General features: G+C 47.0%; 1 protein-coding gene across 1 annotated transcript in view; it reads right to left on the bottom strand.

The window, feature by feature from the left end:
* Positions 1-341: 341 nt before the first annotated feature.
* Positions 342-26,933, bottom strand: part of rsu1 (Ras suppressor protein 1) — a 29,102-nt gene continuing 2,510 nt past the window's right edge. The window contains exons 3-8 of the mRNA XM_008291938.1: positions 20,980-21,100; positions 19,343-19,461; positions 17,555-17,637; positions 15,637-15,751; positions 14,524-14,656; positions 342-1,985 (exon numbers count right to left, since the gene is read on the bottom strand). Coding sequence (XP_008290160.1) covers positions 1,883-1,985; positions 14,524-14,656; positions 15,637-15,751; positions 17,555-17,637; positions 19,343-19,461; positions 20,980-21,100 — 674 coding nt within the window. The 3' untranslated portion in view covers positions 342-1,882. The remainder of the gene's footprint in view (positions 1,986-14,523; positions 14,657-15,636; positions 15,752-17,554; positions 17,638-19,342; positions 19,462-20,979; positions 21,101-26,933) is intronic.

Genomic DNA, 26,933 nt, shown 5'->3' with positions numbered 1-26,933 from the left:
GTACTCGACTTGTGTCGCAGCGATAAAGTGGGTTGAACAAGTCCAGCTCAGTCTTCACTCCAGTAGAAAGAAACGAAGCGTGTTTTGTCTCTATGACATAATCACCACGTATCAGTTACAGCTCAGCGTCACTGAGCTTCAGGAGCCAGAGGTCTACATCGAGCCAGCTGCTGGTCAGCTGGTCTGTTAATCATTTAAAACTACTGTTCAAATAACAACAATGTGTTTGTGAACAATGCATGCTTGTGTTATTTGTTGTGGGTGAAACCAGAGGTCGGACGGTTCCAACAGTTGAAGTGATGATGTTGTGTCTGCAGATGAAGACAGCCGGACTCAGGAGCTGCGGTTCTGGTTCCTACTTTATTTCTTCTACATGAGTACAAACAGGGAAATACAGTCCAGTTGCTTTAAGAAAAGTGTCTGGATCAGGTGATCAACTCCAGGATGAAACAACAAACACTAAACGAAGATGTACTGCATGATGCTGAACAGTACCACTCTGATCATTCTGATCCAGATCCAGCCGGGCCCAGGCTGCAGGTCTGTGGGTCAAGCCCTCTGTAGACATGATGCACTCCTTCCTGTTAATCTGGTGGCAGCATCGTTCCTGAGCTGTTCACCTTCCTTCAGCTCGCTCACACCTTTACATTTACGTCACACTTTTAACACGGCATCGCTTTAACCGAACAGGACGCATGAGACCAGGACAGGCTAGAAGGTGGTTCTGGAGGCTGCTGATCTGCAGGTAACACCTCAGGGCGGATTTATTGGACACGTTCATTACAAAGACCACACATCGTTTTCTACGTTTTTGACCTGCAATAAAATCTAAACAAATTTAAAAAATGGATTACATTCATTATTTTTGCAACATGCTGAAATGCACTGACTGCAGAGTGAAGCCTGGAGATGTCTGAAGGAGACGTGAAGGCACTCAGAGGTTCAGACTGGAGAGCAGCGTACGGCTTAAACTGCTCTCCATCAGTGGAATGAATGCAGGTGTCACAGCCGGCTGCATAAACACTCGCTTTGGTGTCTGAGATAGATGTTCAGAAGACTCCATTTGGACAGCGAAGAGTCGCCACCGTGGCGCCCCCTAGTGCCCTGGAGCCTGTTCCTGGTGGTAGACCTCCATGTAGCTGGTGTTTGTTGGTGGTACGTACAGAACAGCTCTTAGTGGCAAATGAAGGAGAGACGGGGTGAGTTATGTGTCATGTAGGATGCTTTGCTATGATTTACGCCACGTGGACGCTAGAGTTCGTTCTCCATGAAGAGGTTCTGCTGTGTGTGATGTTAACATGGAGCCGGCTCGGCTTCAGCACACTGCAGTGTGTTTTCACTGGATAACAACACAAACATGGTGTTTTTTCTAACCTTAGTGTCTGAGCTCCAGACGAGGGTTTAAACTGAAGTACTGACATGTGGCTCCTTTACAGTATCTGTCTCCAGAGAAGCCAGACCCACCTGGGTCCATGCTGGCCTTCCACACAGGGCAGAGTAACTGTGACTCCTCTACACTACTGTCTTTAAAACGTGAAGCTACAGGACGCTTGTCTGGGGCCACCACCATATGAAGCAACTTGTGTGACACCGGATCTGGTCGGTATGTAAATGTTCCCAACAGCTTCCTCTGTGCTCAGGCCGGTAAGAGGACACGCCGTTACATACAAAGACTCAAATGCTTAGTAAAGATAAAAATAATACAATAAAACGTAAAAAAGAATAAAACCACGAGGGCTGAATTCAAGCAAACGGAAACCGACAGACGCAGAAACACATGTTTGCATATTTCAATATAATATAAAATGTTTTGATAAACAGAAGAAGGCAGAAGCAGTGAGCTCGGCGTGAAGCACTTGTGGTTCTATCTCCTGCTTCCTCTTCACTTGTTCTTTGCAGCCAGCGGCTTGCGGCTGATCTTCTTGCTCTTATCGTTGCTCTTCTTGGGAGGTTCTGGGTTGGCCTGCATGTGTCTGCCGTAGAGACTGAGGAGGGGAGAGAGGGAAGAACACATTAGAGTGCTTCTGCAGCTACAAGTCACAAGTTCACACGCTGCTACCAGTCTCCACAGTGGGACACGTGACACATAATACATACATGTTCTGGCGCTTTGTGCCACATGAAGGTGACACGCTCACTGTAGGTCATGAAAGCACAGAAGCTGAGAACATTCAGAAGCGTATTTACATCATATCTACTGAAACAAACCTGATAACAGAGAGGAGCTGAGGTTCTGTGGTGTCCAGGATTACACTGACATGGAACGAGATGGTCTTCACTTCTATATACGACATACACATATATATATAAAACGTTGTTTGAGCTCAGGGAGACGCCACCAGACAGCTGAGACCAGAGCAGGTGGATTGAGAGAGCCGTATCAGACCATCATCCACTGCCTAGTGGAGCGGCTGTCTTTGTCTCTCAGCACCAGGGCAGCTGCACTCTAATTTCGTTGTGGTTTTGGCATACAATGACAACAGAGGCTTCCTGGTTCTGGTTCTGCGGGCAGCAGATTACAGACTGGACCACCTGATCCACCAGGCCGGTGACGTTGTGGGCTGGAGATGGACTCTGTGTGTCTGAGGGACGATGCTGTCTAAGCTGGACGTTCCTCCACACCGTGCTGACCAGGAGCTGGTCCAGGAACACTCATCCCACCACAATGCAGCCCAGAGTGCAGCCCAGTCACTGCCGGTGGCCAGAAGCCTGGAGGTCCTAACTCGGTGTCGGACTCTGAGCCAGTCGTCACACTGGACTCCTCATCGTCAATGCAGGAAATGCACACGTTTCACTTCACGTCTTGAGCTAAGAGTAACGTGCAACAGCTCCTGTCTCTGAGTGATGACACACCATCACATCTTCTCATTAAAACCACGTCATGCGTCTACTTCTGCTCATGTTTACATTTATTGTTTGGATTTCTAAGACTGTGAATGTGAGCGACTGTAATCCTAGCTATTTCCTCTTGGCGATCAACAACAATACCTCTGATCCAGTCCCCCCAGCACCCAACAGGACCACCTACTGGGCAGAAGAACTTGAGGTGGAACCAAATATGCCATCTTAGGCAGGACGGGGTAAGAGGAGAGGATGCTACAGATCCCACTTTGGGGCATAACTCTACACCGTCAAAGCCTTCTGTCACTGCTCACAAGAACTGACATGTTTGAAGCAATCAGAAGAAAGGAGGAAAGCTTTAAGCTGGTGTGTGTTGCTCCAGGACAGAGCGTCTGCCAGACTCCATGTGACGAAGTGGGTCAGGAAGAACTTCCAGTGATCTGCTCAGTCCATTAACATTCAAACCCAAAGCGTGTGGTCACAAGGAGCTCCTCAACGTTTCAGCCTGATGGTAAATAACAAACAAGCAGCTGCTATGAGCTGATATCAGCACATGAACCCACACCAACATCGCTGCATGACCCAGTCCAGCACACGCCACAGGTTTAAACCAACAGTGCAGGTGGGTAAGATGTGGCCGATGAGCTCCTCAGCATAGAGGCTCACGTCGTAATTCAAAGAGGACGAGATATTCACAGAGTCTGGTTCAGTCTGATCGTCCTCCTTCACTGTGCTTCACTTATTACTGTCAACTACACACCAACACCACACCGGCCTCTCTCCACCTCCGTCTGTCACGTTTCTCTCCCGTGGGTGTCTCCAGCTTGTACAGAAGCTACAGAGATCAGTGGAGTGGAAACGTCTCTTCTCCGCTCAGCCTGTGTCCTGGACATGCTGAACGTCCTCCTGAGCCCAGGTTACCCAGAACCGTTGGTGTATGTGAAGGAAAACTCAGCTGTCTTGATGCCACAATGGGCATCAACAAGAACCGGTACCAGTGCTCCTTGTGTTTCCTCCACCCTGCCGGGCTGGTCGAGAGGAAACCACCAAACAGACGTTAACAACAGACGTGTGTCAAAGGAAAACTGCAGACGAAGTGGATTTGGCAGGACGTGGTCCTGGTACTGTGAGCAGAATCAGAGCCTCAGTGTGTCACAGGCAGCTGTGTGGGCTCCACATGTGGTCTCTGCTCCACCCAAACATCTACGACCACATCAGTGCTCTCCACCACAGCAACTCACAGCTCCTCAAAGATCTGAGATGGAGACTGAAGGACTAAATCTGAAGCATCATGTTCACAACCTGCAATGTAACACACCCTAGAGAGCACACACACACACACGCACACACACACACACACACACACACACACAGACTGTATATACAAGCCCAGAGTGGTGAACCCTGTCAGTTTGCGGCTGAAGCCTCCCTCCGCCCAGCCCCATGTCCAGCCTGTCTGCTGCCCGTCCACAGCAGCCTCATGAGGAGCAGAGGGAGGGACAGGCAGAGCTAGCAGCAGTCGGAGACCTGGTCCCCTGCAGGGTGCGAGTCCTTCCCATCGCAGCATGTTAAGAAGAAGCCGACTGTCTTGTCCAGTCGGGCTGCTGGGTCTCAGTGGAGCGGGCGGGGCAGGGCAGGGTGGCGGGAAGCTCCTGGGAGCGTCTGGATGCAGCCAGACATGGGCAGTTGACAGTTTTTAGCCATGCTAGCAGCATGGCTCCAGGGAATGCCAACGTCAGTCTTTTGTTCCACAGCTTTGCTCCAGACTGAGCGATGTCTACGTCCCAATCTGGTCACGTCCCCCTCAGAAGCATCGCTCCACTCTGGTGATGCCTCCACTTTCCATCTAGTGCCACAGTCTGCTTTATATTTCTACAGACTGTTGGCTATGATCACACATTTGCAGAGCTAGTGATAGTCCCATTGGCCTAATCTGCATGTTGTGAACAGTGACAGTAGCATAGCATGCTAACAGTCACCCAACACAGCTTCACATGGTGTTTCTACAGCTGTTCACCTGAAAGGCAACAAAACTCTGCTCAGACAGAAGATAAAACCCTGACTTACTTCTGTACAGCCAGCCAATCACGTCAGAGCAGCAGGAGTGGACACCTGTTAGCAGTCAATAGCATAGCACTGGCATGACTCGAACAGCTTGTTGATGAAGGACATTGTCCAGTCGTCCATCTCAAACACATCTAACAGCAGACCCAACAGGCCTCAATAACGGCTGTGCAGAGGCTTGAGCTTCACTGGTTTTATCTGTTACTTGCTGGCAAACTTGATCCAAAGCACATTTTTGTGTTTCAAGACTGTTTCCCGTCTACATGTGGGTTCTGTGTGCTGCTAAATGACGAGGCCCCTACACTTAATACTGAGCCTGAACACATCTGGTGTAAGCCCAGATGGACGGTGCTCCTCTGCTGACGTTGTGTTGGCAGTGTGGCTTCTGTGTAGACACAGTGTTAGTCTTGTTAACGCTTCCTGTCAGCACTGACACTCAGCTACCAGCTCACGAAACAAAGAAGTGCTCCAGACCCAGCCTCTTGGTTCCTGTATCATACAGGACCTGTAATCTGCTATCAGGCCTCTCAACACAGAGCTGCTGATGGCCTCCAAAATCATTTGAAAAAGTCACAGTTTCAAAAAGAAAAATATTCTCTTCCTCCGTCAAACTTTGATTTCTTTTTTGCTGTGTGTGTGTGTGTGTGTGTGTGTGTGTGTGTGTGTGCATAGTTAGAGGCATTCTTCAGTGTATGTAATTAATAAGACAATGAAGGAAATGAAAGTTGACATGACAGATTTGTGCTTTGTCCATATGCGCCGTGCTGTTCCAGATATATGTGAGCTGGAGGCAGAAACACAGACCAGAAGCAGATACTGTACCAGCGTGGAGCTGCTGCAGGAGATCAGGGCTTTGGTGACTGATTATGTATGCTGCTTTTAAGAAAAGTGATTATTCATTTAGTCAATAAGTGGCCATTGCAGCACACTTGGTGTTGTCATAACAAGCTAGCGTTAGCATAATTGTGGGTTCCCAGCATTGATGGATGAGTGGAGAAAAGAAAGATCTGCAGGGAAGACGAGGAACGGAGAAGGGAAATGATCAGTCAGTGTGTCAGAAAGAGAAAATCAAATCGGTGTAAAGACAGAAGAATAATGCCGTCTAACTGAGGACAGAACCAGTGCTGGTGAAGGGCTTGTAATCATTCTCTTCTCCACTGCTAGCATGTATAATAGGTGCTGTAATGCTAAGTTCAACAGCAGTGAGTTGTGCTGCAGTTCTGGCAATAACCACAACCAGACAGTTCCCAAGTATTCATGCCCTCAAATGAATATGCATCAAACTAAAGCGTCAGTCGTCCTGCTCGGCTACGCTCTCTGTGCTGCAGCTCGTCTACAGGCTGCGAGCAGACCTGCTGCTGCTGAGCATGTGCACTGCTGCAGACACAAAATGTGGACTGCATGTGGAGAGGACACAGATAAACACGAATGAACTGCAACGAAACACATCAGAGGTGATTATGAACAAGTCCATACGCAGCATCAGTCAGTTCTTGTTTAACCAGTGGCCTGTGGTGAAAGAGAACTACTGACAGGGTTTCTAACATCTACATGTTGGCTTTGGGAACACTGTGCTACCTCTACAGTGAACACACACCTGTAAAGGCCATGTCCATCCAGGCAGTGCTGGATGGATGGATGGATGGATGGATGGATGGATGGATGGATGGATGGATGGATGGATGGGTGGATGGATGGATGGATGGATGGATGGATGGATGGATGGGTGGATGGATGGATGGATGGATGGATGGATGGATGGATGGGTGGATGGATGGATGGATGGATGGATGGATGGATGGATGGGATGGATGGGATGGATGGATGGATGGATGGATGGATGGATGGATGGATGGATGGATGATTAAGTGTTGATGAGCAACAAAAGGGGAAACCTCCAACGGGCATGAACACTTTGTGTAGGCGCTGTACATGTCAGTGTCGTCCTGTGCTGCTACATGAATGTGCTGTGGTTCTGTACTGCTCCCTCGTTATCATCTGACTCAGTCTGGAATCAGTGAAGGCTTCCTCTGATCCTAATCTCACTGAAACTCTGACACTGTAAAGACAAACAGCAGACATGTGATCCCAGTGGTCGCCTACTCTTCTTTTTCCTCTCTTTGTGGGCTGAAGAGGCCAGAACCCTGGAGAACATGTGATATCCAGCCGACCACACACACACACCAGTCCAGTGCCCAGAACCATTTCATTATGCTTTCTACAGCTATACGGAGCACTAACAGCTCTAGCTGGAGATCAACATAAAGATTTCCCATTTATTGTAAGTGTGTGTGTGTGTGTGTGTGTGTGTGTGTTCATGTGCTGCTCCAGTGATGAACTGTTAGGGCCAATTAAAGGCAGAAGAAAAGAAGCGAATGGATTCCGATTCCTGATGATGTCTTTATGGAGTTCTGCTATTCCACACGGCTTAATTAATCAAAGCAAAACGGTGTGTGTGTGAGTGTGTGTGTGCGAGTGTGTGAGTGTGTGTGTGTGAGTGTGTGTGTGTGAGTGTGTGTGTGCAAAGACAGAGTTTGCTTTCCTTTATCTATGTGTGCATGTGTGTTAAACAGTTTTAAAAAATATGTATGTGGGTGTCTGATAAATGTGCACGGAGGCCAAAGGCCATTGATCTGATAGGGCCTTCCTCTCACAGCTACCTCATCACTACCAGAACTGCCAAGCAATTTAGCGGTATCCTTTACAAGCACCGGAACACGCACAAGAGGAGGAGAAGGAGCAGCCAAGTTAAGGAAGGGTAAGTGGGGATGGGGGAGAAAACGGCATCGGAAAGGCATGGCTGGAGAGAGGAAGGAGCAGAAAAGATCCTAATTAAGATTCATGACAAACAAGTAAGGCTTTTAGCCAATGGTGGCAAAGTTCTGTGCACTTCTCATTAGTTAGGTGCATTTCCTGCTGACCCACCAGCGCTCTGAGGGATGTGTGCACCAGTCCATGTTTACTGAAGAGTAATCAGATTACATTTCTTATTCTGTTTTGTGTCACTCCAGCTACTTAAGATACTGCATTTACAACAAAACCAGTCATCAGCTGAGTATCACTATCCATGAGAGCCTGGTGTTGGTGGAACTGATCCGATTCTGAGGCAGACAGAACTGTGGGAACCACTGGGTTTTCTGCTGTTTGTATTTCAGCTTCACATCAGCACGGTCTGTGTGGATGAAGCAAAACAAGACGAAACATGACCAGCAGCTTGTGGGAGCTGTGGTTCTGGTGGTGAAACGGGCTGTTCACCAGGTCTGTGTGGAGTCGGACCGGTTCCAGCACCGGCCAGCAGCTGAAAGCAATCGCACAATCGTTCTGCTGCAAATTTGTTGTTATTATAGTTATTATAATTTCAGAGAATATACTGAACCTGTTTTGTTCACTCCTCCCTCTAAACCCTTCTAGACATTGGTCCAGAGTGAACGTGCCGGGCCCGTTTCAAACTAGTTCAGATATCTGCAACAAGGAGGAACAGTGGCCAACACAGCCAGAAGGTCCAGGGCTCGGTCCAACTCAGTCTGACCTTCAGAGCTTCATCTGAACTGTCCTTCAGGTTCACCATCACTTCTGGTCACCGTTCCTCTGAGTGCTGGTGCTGGAAGAAGTTCTGAACTGTTTTCTTCATCAGACTATTCAGACCAAAGTCCTGCATTCATTCTGTAGCTTATAAGTGAAGAGAGAACCGGTTCATCGATGTACGGACGTTTACTGTTCAAGGTGGAGCTTTAATCCTGATATAAAGCTGGACAGAACAAGGACCCGGTCCAAAGGCTCTGATCAGTTATATTTAAATATGAATTCTGACACAGTTTGTATGAGAACCTTAAGCAGTCTTCATTCTGTTCCTAATTGTTTAGTTTTTTTATTCTAAAGAACAAAACAAACAAAAACAATCTAAACACACCGATCAGAGAACCGTGACAGGACCAGCCCGATGAGAGTGTCGCTAACAGTAGTCGTACCATTACAATCTTAGTACCCAGTATGAACACAACCAGCACCACCCAACCCAACCCCATCACGCTGTCCTCGTCCCATACCATCATACCGGTCCATCTGCTAACGCCGACCTCTCCTCTGACCATGTCACGGAAACACCAAGAAAAATACCGTTCAGTAAAATAATGTGGTCTGTACTGCCATAGACAGAAACTACAGGATGTGTGTGTGTGTGTGAGATGCCACAGTTGGGAGATGAAGGACATTTAGTCAGGTGTAAATGAAGCGCTTTAATAATTCACACCTGTCTCCAGACCGCTGGCTGCTGTGCACATCCTCTCCTCCTCTGCTGTAGCTGTTCACATACATTTTTCTCACTTACTAGTTTTCACCATCTGTTCATAACAGTGACATTCACACACTGAGGGGATGTCTTCAGCGTGATGGCCATCATAAGAGGAGAACACACTGAAAATAGCCTCAAGTGGAGGTGAGGGTGTGGGAGTGATGAAGCCAGGCTGCCCCCTATCGTGCATCACCACAGGATCACTGAACAGCTCTGCTCAACGCTGCAGGATGAACCACGGTATAACGTCACCGTTTAGATAGATTCATACTGTTGGCTTGGATCTGCAGCCTGACCAGCACCTCCACAGACACGTCTCTACAGGAAGTGGTCCACCGACTGCGACTGCTTTGGGCCACATCATGCTTCGGTGGCACAGCCTATGAAGTGTAACGGTATGTGGATGGTTCCTGGTGCAGACAGCCCAGTGTCTGGCCAGTGGAGCCAGATGCTTCTCTCTAATCAGTCTGTGTACCAACAGAGTCCCTTCAGCGCTGGTACACCATCTCCACTCACATCTTCTCTCTTTGGTGCAGTACTTTCAGACTAGCTGTTGTTCAGCATATAGCATGTTGGCACCAACTCCAACGTATCTACTGGAAACAAAGATGCAGACACTGAGCTTCACTTCCTGCTGGACTCCTTGTTATAAAAACATCTGCCCTGCCTACCCAGGCTAACACCACACAGATGATGACTTACTTATAAATCATGAGCGCTGCTGAACTTGTTGTCGATGTTAGCAGCTGCAGGTTAACTCTGCGTTCTGCTCTGTTAGGGTTAACTCTAAACCTAACTCTATTATGGCTCCTATTGCCTCTCTACCTTTGACCTGTCATGTGGTGAGGTTTAGGGATGCTCTGGCTGCTCCTGGCAGACCCAGGCCCAGACCACCAGGACCCTGGATGTCCTCCACTCCGTTGGTCTGCGGACATAGACTCTGATTTGAACCAAATAGTTTAAACTTGCTTTTGTCGGTCCAGAGAACTTGTTTCAGTCGTCATTGGTTCAGTTTTTGCCCACTCATATCTCTTGTTCTTGCTCTTTGGATGAAGTCGTGTTTGGTTTGGTGTCTTGCAGGTATACAACCTTCAGACCAGCTTTCCTCACTACACAATAAACCTGATCTAAGCAGATCCCACACTACACAAAGCATCCCGATGCCAAACACTGCAGGACACCCAGAGAGGTGCCCTGCCTCTGCCCATACTGCTCACAGCTGTTCTGGTGGCACCGTATCAGCCAGCACCTCACATGGAACACAGGGCCTGCACACACCAGTACGCCTCGGTCTGGGCTGCAGTCAGGTTGTCCACAAGGCCATGCTGCAACAGTGACTGCTACGTGTGTGTGTGTGTGTATACGAGTGTATCAATGAAAGTTGTAGATAAATTATGCATGTGCTACTTATATGAGTGCTGACAGTGACTGATAGCCCAGGTAGAGTGACAGTCCATGATCCATGAGCATGGAGGCCCTCCATCATCCATCTGACAGACCCCAGTGAGAGGTCGATGTGATCTGCTTGTCACTAAACGTAATGCATAAGCTTTCATTTCAACACGCACACTGGAGGCTCCTGGCTGACAGCGCTGACGGGTCTATGTAGGAACAAATACTAGATTAAACTAGAAACGAGGTTTCCTGCTGAAATTCAGTGAACACTGAAGGTTCACCATGATGTTGTGTAAAATGTAAATGCTGACGTATTACCACTGATGAGAGTAGTCAGCAGACACAGGCAGAACCAGGGACAACACCCAGACAGGCCTGTGAAAGTTCCCTGTGGCTCAGGTGGTAGGGCGGCTCGGTCAATGATCAGAAGGTCGGCGGGTCGATTCCTGTAACCTGTGTCATGGTCGATATGTCCTTCACGTTGACACTTCACCACCTGCCTGGTGTGGATGCGTATGGATGGACTGTTGAGGTGGTGGTCGGAGGGCAGGATGGCAGCCAGGCCTCTGTCAGTCTGCCCCCCAGGGCAGCTGTGGCTACAACCAGAGCTACCACCACCAGGATGGATGTGTGTGGATGAATACCTGACCGTGTTCAGCGTCGTCTAGACGAGCGCTGTATTAATCTGATCAGCTGTGAGTCAGAAACTAAACGTCATGCTGCTGAAGTCTTTCACCATGGACATCAGGACACTGTGCTGAGGATGAAGACATGGTACTGGTCTTAACAGAACCACTGACAGATCAGTTTAGAAATGACTCACATTTGTGTTTGCACCCCCGACGGGAGGAGCTGACTTCACATCGGTCTTTGGGGAACCTGGATTCACACTCACATGCAAACAGACTCAGAGACAGGCTGGAACACACATCCTCAACTATGATAAGTCAAAGCTGAATTTTGTCATTCACAGCAGATAGATGTGGTCTGTAGCTGTAAATGTCTGACCCTAACCCTAACCAGTGTGAATTCCTACTGCCTCGCTAGATCACTGGTTACCTGAAGCGGCTGCAGAAGATGGACTGAGCTCTGCTGACAGCCGCTGACCCAGAGCTGTGTGGTGGTCAGCATGACTGACGGAGAGCTTTTCTGTTCAGTCAAAATGTGACGTCAGATGGATTTACCGGTGAGACCATCCGTATCATTATCGCTGTGGAGCAGAGGGACTGTTCAGCTGATGCTGCCACAGAACAGAGCCACACCGCAGCCAACAGTGAGCGTACATACAGACAGAACCCTGTTCTGTCCCAGAACCCTGCAGAACCCTACAGCTGCTAAGATGTTGTTTTGTTTTTGTTGACTATAGCTAAACTAAAACCAATAAAAAATCAGATGACTACATTTGTGGCATTAGGTCTTGGTGTTAGATATTTTCCCGTTACGTTCCCTCGAAAACAACGTATTTGGTCACATTTCCATTAGACTTATATCTACCAAAACACATGATTGTAGTGTGTGTGTGTGTGTGTGTGTGTGCATGTGTGTGTGTGTGTATGTGTGTGTGTGTGTGTGTGTGCATGTGTGTGTGTGTGCATGTGTGTGTGTGTGTGTATGTGTATGTGTGTGTGTGTGTGACACAGGGCTGACCCTAACCCTTTAGAGTTACAGACTCATTAGAAACCTGAGGCAGCCATGACATACGTGGTCTCTACTTTGGCTCCAGTCTGTGTATTCAGTGCTCACCTGATGGGAGCCACACTTCAGTGGTTAATGTCATGATCACTGTGGATTGTCTTGCTTTGTGTTGGATTTGGACCAACGTCACACCTTAGACGAGGTCCAAAGGGAGCGGTTAGCTTTTCTTCAACCAAGTAATGAGTAATGGTGTCATGATGTTTGAGGCTGATGTCAAAGACTCAGTACGGTGTCACCAACACGGATGAAGGGGGCCAACATACGTCCTCTATAATGTATTTACTGCTCATTCTGATTTATTCTGGTCGTTTTTAAACACAGGAGCAGATCCAAACTCCTGACTGGCTGCAATGAGTTAGTGATGATAATGACAGCAGCGGTTATTTCAGGAGTTTTTATCTTGACGAGTTCAGAAGAAGCCTAGCGCAGCATGTACTGGTGCTGCTGGCTACCTCTGCAGCCACACATGGTAAGATGGTCATAGAAGAATGCAAACCTAAATTGGAAGGGATATGGTTGAGACCAGGCCTCTCTGCCTCTCTCACAGTCACACAGGCAGGGATCAGTTCCAGGCCATGCCTCCAGCAGCACTTTGGGGCATTCACTCAGAGGATTTTCAGCATCTCCTGTTGCCTGGAACAAAGAATTAATAGCAGCCTTGTGCTCCAGCTGCAGCCTGCAACACTGTGTTCTCCTCCAGAGACACATGGATCTGTATTCTAACACCATGTGCACTGGACACACGAAATCACAATTAATCCACAATTATCGGTTCAGCTCGATTTAAAAGATTCTAAGAATCCAGTTATGGTCTGGTTCTGTCAGTCTGAACTGAAAGGGAAGAATGTGAGCCAGTTCCTTGTTTCTGTGCTCTGCTGGTCTGTCTGACCTTTTCTTGAACGTCTTCGATCAATAATGACCATCATAAGCATAATGAGAAACACAAACTATTCCTCTTTTCACATGCAGGTAGACATGGATGAACGACTGAACTGGACAAACATGACTGGTCTCTGTGTGAGTGTCCAAACGGCAACAACAAGAAATATGACAAAATATGTCATTACCGTCACCCTTGAACGATGACGTGTCACCACATCAGTGCTCTCCTGCTGCTGTAGTGCAACGCTTCACTTTGAGAAAGAGGCTTCTGCATAATGTGGAGGATTGTTACTGGTATCACTATAAACTAGATTATATATATATATATATATATATTATATACTAATACTAAATACCACAACATTTAGTGCACAAATATTCTCCTTTAAATGCTTTTAGTTTGGGAGCGTAATGTCACAGTAGACGGTTCAGAATGAAGTCGATCTTTCAGCTCCTGACTGGGCAGGAGCAGCTGAGTAAATAAAAGACAGGTCATGTATTCAGGTCAAAAAGGACGCCTTCCTACATAGATCCAATAACAAAGAGATGCCAATTAAAATTAAGCAAAAAGTCGTTAAGAACTCTGTGATGTTGTGTCATCATCAGAGACCTTGTGGTGTCTGAGGCCACTGTGCTCCATCTTAAAAAGACCTAAAGCTAGAGTTCTACACGTCTATGTACAAATGAACATCCTCTGGCTTCCAGCTCTGCCCAGAGTTCCCTCGTGGCGGGTACATCTCAGAGTACTGGCACACACCATGAGCACAGTCACACTGTAACTACGCTCAGAAAGCCAAGATGCAAGTTTAAGACCATTACAAACAAAACCAAACAATCTAATTAGGTATTATAGTAGAACCAACAGGTGTGTAATGGTTTACTCTATACAGCACACGCGCGAGGTTATTCAGTATCTTTACATATAAATCACACAGATTAATGCTCGTAGTAGCTCCTGCTCTGGGAGCTGCTCATCTGGACCAAAACCACATGTTAGCTTCTTGTATGCCTCACAGCAGCTGACAATAAGGTTGTTTTATTATTCCAGGGAGTCCAAACCTGCAAAGCAGCAGGTGCAGCGCCTCGTGTGAGAGGAGGAAGGCCGGACTTTTGTGGTGGCTCTCTGACCCTAACTGGGAGTGAATGAGTCAAAGCCTGAGAAAGAATCAACACTAAATGAGGAAGGCTTGTATTTGATGTGCTCACTGTAGTAAAATACAGCCTCGACATCCTGGATATACTGGACTGTTTTATGGCTCTGCACTGAGGGCAGAAACCCTCACCTGGACTGCATGCAGAACAATGCAGGTTCTCCACATAGGTATAAGGCAGAAGGTGCAGGTGTCAGTACTCACTATTTATAGGTCTCTGAGCGAACATATTCAAAAACATGGGAAACTCCGAGCTGGAACTGGTCTGCGATGGGAGTGACCCACGGATTGTTCTCAGCTTTGAACACCTGTTTAGGGCCAGTCAGGTCCAGATTACCTGCAAACAGGAAGACGCAGACACACACACACCAGTGAAGTGACACATACAGTCATCAGGTGTCTGTGGTTATGTGTGAACATGTATGATGCAACCTGATCCTATGCACACAGACCTCAGGCCATGCGTGTGGCCACTAACCCGTCAGCTTAAGGGCCTTGCTCAAGGGCACTGCAGCAGTAATGAGGGTGGGGACAGCATCCCACACAGATCTCCTCTGTCTGTACGAAGACTTTTCAGATACAAGTATAAGAAAATGTAATTCAAGGCTTAAGATCCTTTGAAAGGAAAATAAAAGACGCAAGTCTAAGGTGGAAACAGGAGCAGAATATCTTCTAATTTCTCGGCTGATACTGGACCCGGCGAGAGTTCTGTGCAGCGGTGAACACTCCAGTAAATGTGGTTTGTGTCCAGGGGTTAATGGACAACAGTGAGGGGTGTCAACGGTGGAACAACATGAATGCAGACAAGTTTAATGACTTAAATCATTACATTTAAGGGTGAAGCATTAGGGTTACTGGGTTTAGGTTAGGACGAGGGTAAGTAGTGGCAAGTATTGGTTAGTAGGGTAAAACAGGCCAGTTTGTCTGTTTTTCATCTGCTGTCACCAACCCAGCCACTCCCCGACCTCCTCATTCCACCCAAACCCCAACCGTGGAGGCTGACGGCTGCCCTCCCTGAGCCCGGTTCTGTCGGAGGTCTGTGTGTTGTCCTTCCCACTGAAGAGGAGTTTTTGTCAGTTCCTTCCCACTGTGGCCAAGTGTTCACTCAGAGCCTTTCATCTGTTGTTTCTCTGGTTAAACTGTGTCAGGTCTGTGCCTCACATATGTCGTGTATTTATTAATCCTAAAGAACATTTTCGTGCCTTTTATTGCTCAGAAAACACAAGCACACAGAAAAGGAATCTCATGAATAGAACACCATCTGAAGTGGTGGACCAGCCATGCATGAGTGTGTGTGTTTGTGTGTGTGGTCTGTACCCAGTTCAGGAGGCAGAACGGTCAGTCTGTTGCCCTGGATGTGAAGCTCTTTGAGTTGAGCCAACTCCCCGATCTCCTTCGGCAGCGAGATCAGATCGTTATCTCTCAGACTCAACTAAACAGACAAACGAAACAGAAGAGAGACAGAAAACACGTATCACACAAGATCTCACAGTTCCACCATTATGGTTCTAAAAGCACACATTTAGAAGTCAAGGGTTTCTCATCATGGTTATTTACAGTTTATAGCAAAACTGACAACGATAAAACAACATAACACATGGAATGAAGGATTGAAGAAAGTGTACAGAAAGTAAGATATGTCTCTTATTTTAGGTTTCTTTAAGGAGCCAAACAGTTGTTAACTGTAGCAGGTAGTTTTACCCCTTCAGAGTCCAGCTGTGACGGCTGTTCCAGGCTCAGTACAGGACAACCACAATGAGGTGTGTTAACGCTCAGGTCTCTAATATACGTTCCACTTCCGCAAATGTGCGAGGGTCCAAGTGATGCAGTTTTCGCCATCTGCTCAGGTCTGTGAGAGCATACAGCTCAGTATTAGCCTAGCTACACTACAAGAAGGAGACTAGTGAGGGACGCCACCAAGACTCCTATGACTCCTCTGAAGGAGGAACGAGATTCAGCAGCTGAGATGGAAGAGACTGGCAGACAACAAACAGCACCACCCCCACCATGAACCACGGTGGTGGCAGCATCATGATGAAGCACGGTGGTGGCAGCATCATGATGAAGCACGGTGGTGGCAGCATCATTGCTTGTAAGATAGAAGCCAATTTGAAGGCAGCAAAGCATATGGACGTCCTGCAGGACAACCTGATGCAGTCTGTAAGCGAACCACAACTTGGGAAAAGATTTGTTGTCGAGCAAGACAATAAACTGAAGCTCCAGCCAAACAGCACACAAATGGTTTAAAGACAAGAAGGTGAATGCTGTGGGAGTGAACACTTGTTGAGGTTCTGTGAGTGCAGCTGTGCATGTGTGGAGTGGGCAGCTGACTGTGTAAGCGTCCACACCGGGTCTCATTAAGAGCAGCAGCTTTAATGCTACGTATTATAAAGCACCAGCCCACACCTTCTGCTTCAGTCCATAACAAAGGAGTGTTGTACGACAATGCACAACACCGTGAGAGAATTAAACACCCTTATATGGTGTTGAATCTAAACTTTTCACTGGAACTACAAATGACTTAAAAACATTTTTTTTAAAAAAAAGCATTGTTTATCGAACTCTATGTCCTTCTTTTCCTGTTTGTAATCAGGGTCCACAAACTTCACAGTTCATACCATACTCAGCACACTGTTCTCCACCACAGGGTCTGGTTGATAAAAATCTAACAATTCTATACATACAAAGCTAAATGTCTGAGGGTATCCTTTGCTCTGGATGATCCACAGACAGCGCTGAAAGCTTCTGCTTTAAACTATGAAACAGTACTGATGAAAACTACAAAGAACAATAGTGACAAAAGAATATAGCTGCATGTAGGTAGAATCCAAACCTGAAGAGACCTCTGAAGACAGACCTAAGCTGGTTAATAAAAGCACAGTTAAAGGCTACCAAGTAAAGATGTGTTCTGACTCTAATCCAGTACGAGGCTACAGGCTGCACTGCAGGAGGTTGAGTAAACCATAGATTTGTGGCGACAATAGAGAAGATCCTGTCTTCTTGACACTAAGTCCTGGATCTTGACACTAATGAGTCCTTGTTCTACGGCATGATACCAAACATGGGGTAAGCTAGCTAACAAGTGGCCATGCTTCTGTACTTTTAGGCTAACAGCAGGATGTTCAGCTTTAAAACCTTGCTGCAGCGTTCCTGACTAGATGAAGGGAGACGGAGTGATACCAACCTACACAGACTTGGAGCTACCCTTGTTGTGGTCGTACAGAGATTAACTTACTATTTGAAGCTTGGTCAGCTTCCCGATGTCAGCAGGAAGCACCTCGAAATCGTTGTCACTCAAATAAAGAGCTCGAAGAGTCGCTGCAAAACAAACACGTGTTAGTCTCAACACTTGAGCTCTACATGAACTTCTGTGCTTTTGTTGTTTTAGCTGATGGGTCATGTGCAGTCCAGTTACACTAGATTTAAAGGTTTACCATTTCCTTTAATAGAACACAGCAGCAGCAGAACATGTCTCCACACGCTATTAATGCCCGTGGGCGCAGCAGAAATAAACAAGCAGGTGATGCGCTCTGGGCTTTCTCACACCACTGATTTGTTTTGCTACCGATCAGAACCAGCACCAATGACAGAACCTTTTGACACGCTGCATTAAAGTGTTTAAAGCCTCTGTGTTGTTTGGTCAGTGCCAAACACTTGAGGTGACTGATTAAGATGGTGCCATAAATCCTGTATATGAAGCTCTTGTGGACCAGATGGATGACTTAAACAAGACTAAACAGTATATGGACATTAAACATCGTTAAAGGTCTAATTGGACACATTTGTATAAACAAATAGGTTGAAGAAAGAGTTCTTTGCAACAAATCACAGAGAAGCTGTTCTACGATCTCATCAGCAGACGTCCACCTGAGAGCAGATCCAGCACCAGCAAGGATCTGGTCAGGAGAGAACCACCTGGATCAGAGCCATAGAACAGGGTCAGTGTGACAGGTGGGGTGTTGATAGCAGGCTGTAGGGACATCCGGTAACACTTTATAATCAGGACACACTGTTCAGCATTATGTAAGCATCAATAGTGAGTTCAACATTTATAAGACATGATTCCTCACCAGTAGGTAGTTTATAATCAGTTATGAATGACTTACTCTCTATTCATAGGCTCTTCTATACCATCATCATTATTTCATTTTCATACTTTAGAACTGGTGGATTCTGCATTTCTAACCAGAGCATCACATCAGTGGCACAGCAGTCATTTAGGATTCGTCAGTGGTCCACTGGATCATGTAGGAGGTGTCCGTGATGATGACCAAACTGCAGATGGAGTACACGTGTACGTGCTCTACACACTCTCTACTCACACCTGATGTTTTATTAAAACTCACATTTCCTTTCCAGTTCATGTCCTGTAAACCGTTGCCAATGCAGGAAGTTGTGATTTCCAGCGTTTACTCAGAACCTATTAGTCGTTAGCTGAGTGTTGTGCGTGAACTCGTCTACAGTGAGCACGACCTCCGCCTTGGAAAGCATCTACTGAGGTTTAATAAATACCTCAGAGGTCACAAAGGTTTCAGTTCTCCTAACAGACGGAGGAGGGACCACACGTACTGGTATTTATTGCATCTTCCCAGCATACTGTAAGTGTACACCTGTTCTGTTGATGTAAACAAGGCAGCACTCATATACAGTACAGCTCGTGGTGCCGCCCTCGGCCTGACGTCTTGTTTCCACTACGAGCCCACCAGGCGGCCACCGGAGGCTCCAGCAGGACCAGCAACAGCACAAAGCAATGTTTAATTATTATTACAAAGATGTCTTCCTCTAGTCCATGATCACGTGGCTTTCACTGAGCACATCATCTATAGTGCACATGGAGACCTTATAAAACACCTCCCACGGGTTAACTGGAACAACACTGTGCCCAACCAGTTCTGGAGAACTCGTGCATAAAGGCAGACGACTACGCCGGTGACACCAGTGGTTTGGAGAACGCCATCATTTAAACGTTGCTTATTAAGAGGCGGCCAGGAGCAGCTTCTCTGTGTGGTTGTGTGAGACTCACTGAGGTAGAAGAAGTTCCCAGGCAGGGAGTTCTGGGTCAGGTTGTTGTAGGTAAGGTCCAGCACCTCCAGAGCTGGCAGCGACCCAAATCCTCTGGGCAAGCTGCTCAGACGGTTCATCCTGTACGCACAAAGACACGAGCACAGACATTCAGCTGCTTTCAGTTTCACTTTGCTCAGTAACTTTGGACAAAGACGGACAGATTTTTCCAGATGCCAGTTTGAATTGTTCCAGCAACAGCAGACACTGCTGCCAGACTCCCCACCCAGAGCAGCCTGGGATGTAAACTAGCCTCTGTAATGGGCACTGGGGCCTTTTTAATGAAACCAATGACAAAGTGATGCTGCTTGTCTTTTGTTTAGCACTATTAAGGACCCTGCCGTCCTGACCAGCAGTGGAAGTGCAAGTAGACAAACCAAACAGGTGCTTTGTTCAGTGTGAGCGCCACTGATTGGCTGATAACACCTGAGCAAAGAGGTTCCTGGTTCTGGCTGCAGGAAGGCCGGCGGACATGGGCAGTGTGAGTTACTGTCATACAGGACTAACAACAGGGGCGCTCTAGGGCTTCTGTTCCAGCAGGATGATCACATACACATGATAGAATATGCTGTCAGTCACTGTTTAGAAGAGCAGGCTGACAAGTTAACCTCCAGAAACTGAAGCACTCAGCTTCAGAAACATCTACAAGGTGACGTGACTCCTCCATCTTCAGCAGGAAGCAGCAGAGCGCTGTGATGATGGACGCAACACCAGCTGAGCTCATGCACACACGGCTGTAGAAGCCTGATCGGTAACAAGGAAAGCATTTTGTTTTAATTCTGTGTTTGACAAATAAAATGAAGCACTTACAAGGTCCAATCACAGCGATGCCTGTCCACTAGTAAACACACACACACACACACACACACACACACACACACACACACACACACACACACACAGCAGGAAAACAAACACAAGGAAAAGTGAATGCACAGCCTGAATAGGAGTATGAGGCTTAGACTACTCAGAGCATGTTTGCTTGTGGATCAATACCCACCGAGGCTCCCCTCCTAATCCTCGGTCACTGACATCCAGCCTGCGTGAGCCTCCACTCATATCTTAGCAGACATTCATACATCCACACACACTTTCACAGAACGATGGGATGATTATTCAGTATATACTATGAGGTACCCTTTAAGGTAAACGACAGTATACGTACACAGGTCGTGTTCATTTGAGTGTCTGATCAAGACTTACTGGAGACACCTCAGTGGAGTGTGTTTGAGTTGAGCTTTAAGCATGAAGCTCAAGTTGGATCTAACCTGTGCTTAGGACTCATTCTAACACACGTTCAGGACTTATTGGTTTTCTTCTGGTCTTCCAGCCAAACCTCAAAGGTTCAGGATATGCTGCAACCAGTCAAAGCTAAAACAGACGGGCCAAGTTTGGTTTGACTGTAGAGAGACATTACAAAGATGGAAAGCCAACCTGCTGCCTGAGGAACAATATGAACCCTGTGTCTGTGTGTGAAGAGAGCAGGAGCATGATCAGACAGCAGACCAGCCTGAGCTGAGGCCTGCAGCACCAACCAGAGGCCACCTGCCTGTCTGCTGGTCTGCATCAGCACCACCTACGAGTGTCGAGTGCACATACCCGAGGTTAAGGTGCTTCAGCTTCTGAAGACTGCTTATCTGAGTAGGCAGCTCCTCAATCTGGTTGTTGAACATGTTGAGAACTTCCAGGTTCTTCAGCTCAGAGATGTTCGCAGGCACAGCTGGACAGCACCGACATAAAGGAGAGAAATGAAAGCGTTAGAGACAGACACAGCACCTGTCTAAGGTGTTCAGCCACCAGCCACTGACGCTGTACCACCAGCTGGTGTCATGCTCACAGACTGGGTGTTAGCATCCATCAGCTCTGGGGCGGACCAGTACCTCCACTGGTTACTGTGGCCCTGCTTAATCCACGCTGCTATTTGAAGACCACATTTTGCTCTTTCTGTCTCCATTACCATCCACAGCTTTGTTCCTACCTAAAGCAAACGGCCAAAAGTTTGTCCGATTATCGAGCTGACTGTTGGGAAAAGCGAGAGCGGTTAGAAGAGCAGTGAACCGACCAGGACCGGACCTGAATGCTAGCAGGAGGATGAGTGCTGAGGAGGTGACATGGTTAGCTGGACCTGTGTGTCTGAGTCCAAACACGTTTCTATGTTCTGTTCACACATTGCTTCCTCTTCTTGTTTGTTTCTTTTTGTTGTGTTCTTGCAGAGCTGAAGTGTGAAACAGGAATGAAGCGGGAAGCAGAGTGTAGCGCCGCCAAGTGACAGCAGCAGGATGTCACGGCTCCACAGAGGCAGATGATCAGACCAACGCTACGGTTCAGCGAATAACGATCAAAAATTACCAAACAAAAGCAAGTAAATTAAAACAGTGATGAATGAATGAGCCAAGTAACGAACCACCGCAAGATAAGCTGGCTGTTAATCAGACGCTGACAGACTACAGAGCTGAACACCCAGAAGTCCTCCACCTCCCAGCTAAAGCCTCCACCGTGTCCGACAGCACGCTGAACATTTCATATCTATGTTGTGTCAAAGCTACAGATCAGCATTTTAAAACCAGGACTAAGTGGTGAGGACTTCACTTCTCCTCCACTTGACCCTTGATGCTGTGATGCTACACAGGCCTGTTGTCCTTGTGTGCATTTAGCTTTAACTGAACCATGTTAGCATCCAGCACACGCTAGCCCAGGCTCGTCTGTGGTAATACTGTGATACTGCTGACATCCATCGTATGGGACAGAGACCCAGGTCATAACCAGTTGGACGTTCCTCTCTCTGCAAAATGACAACTTGATTAAAGAAGTATCTGTTGGAGAAACTGATTAGGCTAGCAGCTGCTGAACTTTGGATCCTCATCAGTGAGCACACAGTGATTCTTGACCTGGTGTCAGTCTGGAGCGCCCTGGACTCAAAGCGGGCACTCAGCACCAGCCTCGCTCCTTTATTGCAAAATAGAGACATTTGAGTCTTTTCTTTACGTAGTTGAAGGATGTTTTGTTCCATTCAGCTGTTTACCTCGTCAAGACAAAGACAAGGTAGGGCTGAAGTCATCCGGTGAGATTACTGGACAGGTCTGGGTGTCGTCTGCATACGTATGACAAGCAGCCCGAAGGTCTTGGAAAATGTGAAACAGGGAGAGCGTGTACAGACAGCAATTGGTAGAAAAGGAATCAATCTAAGAATCTCATCCCCACTCGAACCCAACCGGTCCAGGCAGATGGACTCCTTCCTTGAGCCTGGTTCTGTCTGATGGTTTTTCCTCTCTTTGGGGGGGTTTGGTTCCTTCCGACTGCTTGCTCAGAGGAAGTCCAAAGGCTGCTCTGGATTGTTGGTTCTCTGTTTAACTCTGTGAGGTCCATAGCTGACTATAAGGCTGTGAGATGACATACGCTGTAAACTGCGCTGTACAAATAAAACTGAATTGAAAAGCAACTCTGAGCCACAATGCAGAAAACACCAGATGTCTCATGGTCGGCTGGTCACGTCTAGGGGTGGGTGGCCTGACCATCCTATGTCTTCAGCCATCTTGTTTTGACATATGATTTGCTTTAAGAGGAGTCTTACAGATCATTTTGCATTTTCTTGATTTCGTGTTTCAGATCATCAAACTAATTCAATTATAGGACAACACAAAATACCGTTTTTAAATAATGATTTCATTTATTGAGGGAAACATTAAGTCCAGCTCCACATTACTGTACGTGAAAAGGTAACTGCCCCCTTAGGTACCAGTCTACCAAATGACCACATTCATGGCAATAGAGTTTAATTCCAGCAGCCACACCCCGGTACGATCACTGCCAGGCTTGTTGGACGTGAACATCACTCAGTAGAACCTGGTGGTTGTGAAGCAGCTGAAGGGTCTCAAAGAGCAGCACATGATGCCACGTTCCACAGAGATTCAAGAACACATGTGACCCAGAGTCACTGACATTTATCAGCCTGGAGGGTTACAAAGCCATCACTGAGGTTCTGGGACTCCAGAGAACCACAGTGAGAGACGTCCTCCACTGATGGAGAAACATGGACCAGTGGTGGACCTTCCCAGGAGTGGCCGGCAACTGAACCTTCTCCAAGAGAAGATCGTGTCCACATCTCATCCAGGAGGTCACAAAAGAACCCAGATGAACATCAACAGAACTTCAGGGGTCACTGGCCTCGGTGACGGTCAGTGGACATGGTTCCACAATCAGGAAGACTCTGAGCAGAAACGGCATCAATGGAAGAGTTACAAGATTCAAACCAGTCCTGACCATAAAGAACATAAAGGCTCATCTGGCATTTGCAAGTAAATATTTGCATGAGCCCCAAGACTTTGGGATAAGATCCTGAGGACTGATGAGTCAAAGGTGGAACTGGTTCTGCTTCACAACGACTGAACTTTCAAAAGAAGTGTGATGGAGAGAATACAAACCATCACTTTCATACCTGGATGTTTCCAGATGATATTTACAGAACGGTTTCCTGCCACCTGGGACACTGGTGGGAATGAAACTCAGTGTTGTGTCCTGAACGACAACAACTCTGGGTTGCAGCATTCACATTCTTTTACGTACTTCAACAAGTCAAGGTCCAAGTCCAGACATCCGAACACCTAAAAAGTGCACGGCATCGTCCTGTGTACTGGAAAAAGGAAGCAGTACTTTGCTTTAAATAATAGATACCAATCCTGACAATGATCATCTGGACGGCACTTGAAAGGATCTAGGCTGATGATTTCTTGTATGACAGTAACGCCCAGTTGACTTAACCTGTTGAGTGTCTACACACTGAGCGTTGGTTAAAACTTCTACGTTTTCTTTGTAAATATGGAGGTCACAGGTATTACCATGGCAGCTCGTGGACAGTAGCAGGGACAGAACTGCAGACCAGGTCTCAGGGCCGGCTGTGGTCTGACAGCAGCAGAAGGATGTGTGTCTGTGAGCATGTCAGTACAAGACTCCCGTTCCCTGTGGGCCACTGAATTGACCTCAATCAATGGAATACCACAAGATCCAGGTGGACAAGCTGCAGTATTTATGAGGTATTCTGTACAATATGGTATATTGATTTCCATATGGGCTCCTCGGCTCTTAGGGGAGCTGCTGGAATATTAGTTTGTATGTTGGTGTGTTTGAAGAAAAAAGCCCTGCAGCCCTGCTTGAAGACAACGACCTCACAAGCACACTGAGTGTTGTGGAGGTGGAGGTGTGGTGGAGGTGTGGTGCACGTTCGGTGCACGTTGCCCTGGACAGCAGCCGCACAAGCATTTCCTTTTCCCCTCTAATGGGGTAGAGGACACTTTCCAAATGAGATATTTTCCTATCTGACATGGTGCGACTGTATTAATAGGATCAATTTGGAAAAGATAGAGAGGAGGAGAAAGAAGGAAACACAGCAGTACTGCTGCTTTCAGAAGCTGCTGGCCGGATGGCACAGCTGCCTGCTGAACTACAGGCTGGTTGGAGCGCACACCTGGAGCGCCTGCAGGTGGGGAACAACAGATCATGTTATCCCCATCTCTGTCTGATAAGGCTATAAATAACATGTAATCTCACATCTCCAGCATCAGATTAGAAAATACAGCAGAAGGTAAACAAGTCACTGGAGCAGCAAGCGCTGACAAAAAGGTGCACCTCACACTTGTTTCTCATCACAACAGAAACCAAACGTCCAGTGATGACTTGGTGCTCGTGGTCTGATGACGTCCTGTCCCCGAGGTTTCTGCTTCAAAGACCAGTGGGTTTGAAATTTTACGTATTGATCATCAGGACATATTAACTCCTGTACAGCCTGCTCATGGCGTCTAAACCATCATGGAAATGTTTCTGAGGACTGAAAATAGATGACAAACTATAGAAGTAAATGACGTGATGTCTCCTGATTACAGAGAAACACGTTCACCACATGCTGAGTAAATCTAATGCATCTGCTTCAACAGATGAACATGTCTGGAGCTCACTCACAGTTCTCTTTGTACTTTGCTTCAAACTCTGCTTCCAAGAAGAGCAGGATGGTGAGAAGTGACCACCCCACATGGTGTGTTCATGGGTCTGTGCTGACCTCTGCTGGTGCACAGCAGCATCACATCACTTCATTGCTATCAGCTGATACTGAAGTTGTCTCGTTCATCAAAACTATGATCACTGGTAATATCAAGCCGAATCAGTGCTACAGGTACGTGAGCTGCCATGGTTCTGACCTGAACACTTTGACTACAGGAGATTTAACTCAGCAGCAGCCTGTAATGTTGCCCAACACTGCCCCGAGCAGCACTGGGCTTTGAGGTGAGAGCACCTGCAGCAGCGAGCAACAAAACCATGTCTGGTCAGATCATCGTCAGATCTGTAGGAACACACGGTAACAATATGAAAGTGATGGAGAACTGCCCACATGGTCATGTCAGGGCATAAAATGGGCAAAATAATGAAATTTGAAAATGTGCCCTTAAACTCCCATAGCACTAATGCTAGTGCACAGACAGGGTCTAAGGCCTCGCTAAAGCCATTCTGAGAGATGAATCTAGCGTGGTTTCTCATGAGGGCCCGTAGCAGACGGTGTCTTTTATAAGAACTGAGTATCGGCCATTTGTAGAGCCTTGTAGGAAGACAAATAAAGACAAGCTCCACATGGCAGACTGTCGGAGTTATTCATGTCTGAAGATGGTCTGAGAGGTCAGTTTGCCAAAACAAAATGGACTAAAATGTCAAAGGGCTGTAGCTTCAAAACTTTTATAGATACAGACCTACTGTTCTGATTTCCTCATGAGTTCGTTATAGGAGCACCTGGGACTGGTTTCAGAGGAACCTGAGGGTGACCTGGGACCCTGTGGCTGATCTGATCTGGAATGAGCCCTCCACGCCTCTCATTATTCGATGCTCTTGTCACAGAGTAGGAGGTCCAACACACCATATTTGTCCATAAAGGTCTCAAAACCAGGAAGATTCTGAGCCACCGGGTATATTCTGTGGTTCACTTGTAGGTTCTCTTGCTGTTTTTTTCTCCACTAAGTTTAGAGACTTGGACCAGGTCTCATCATCTGACAGGTCTGATCGAGGTTTTAATTGTTTGTGGCCAAAATCTAATTTGTTTTTCTCTCAATAACATAGTTGAATGTGTAGGATTCTGAAAAACCCTGTACATGGGTTTGTGTTGGATGCTGTAGATGTGCAGACACTCCTGAACATGACCAGACGTGTTGCTTACACACTAGTTATTAAGGTCCAGGGTTCAAGACTGAACGCACTGTTGCAGTAAAGAGGCGCCGCATGCAGTCATGAGGTTACTTCCCCAGACTGAGGCCACAAAGACGACAGAGGAGTCACTCATCAGGGATGATAGAAGACAGAAATACAGGCACAGTTAAATAAACATGTGAAAGTAACACACCGTGCCTGAGAGCCTAACGGGACTAAACTCCATGACACGTTGAATCACCGCCTGGTGCCTCAACGTTGTGCTTCTCTTAACATGAAAGGGCTAAATGGTCAGAACAGCGTTCACCCTGAGCTCTCTTCATTCCCCCAGTCACACAGATACCTGGACACTGGGAGGCACTGGGAGACAC

The sequence above is a fragment of the Stegastes partitus genome, unplaced genomic scaffold (assembly GCF_000690725.1).
Source record: "Stegastes partitus isolate 25-593 unplaced genomic scaffold, Stegastes_partitus-1.0.2 Scaffold771, whole genome shotgun sequence".
NCBI classification, from domain to species: domain Eukaryota; kingdom Metazoa; phylum Chordata; class Actinopteri; family Pomacentridae; genus Stegastes; species Stegastes partitus.
This window is presented reverse-complemented; position numbering and strand designations above follow the sequence as displayed.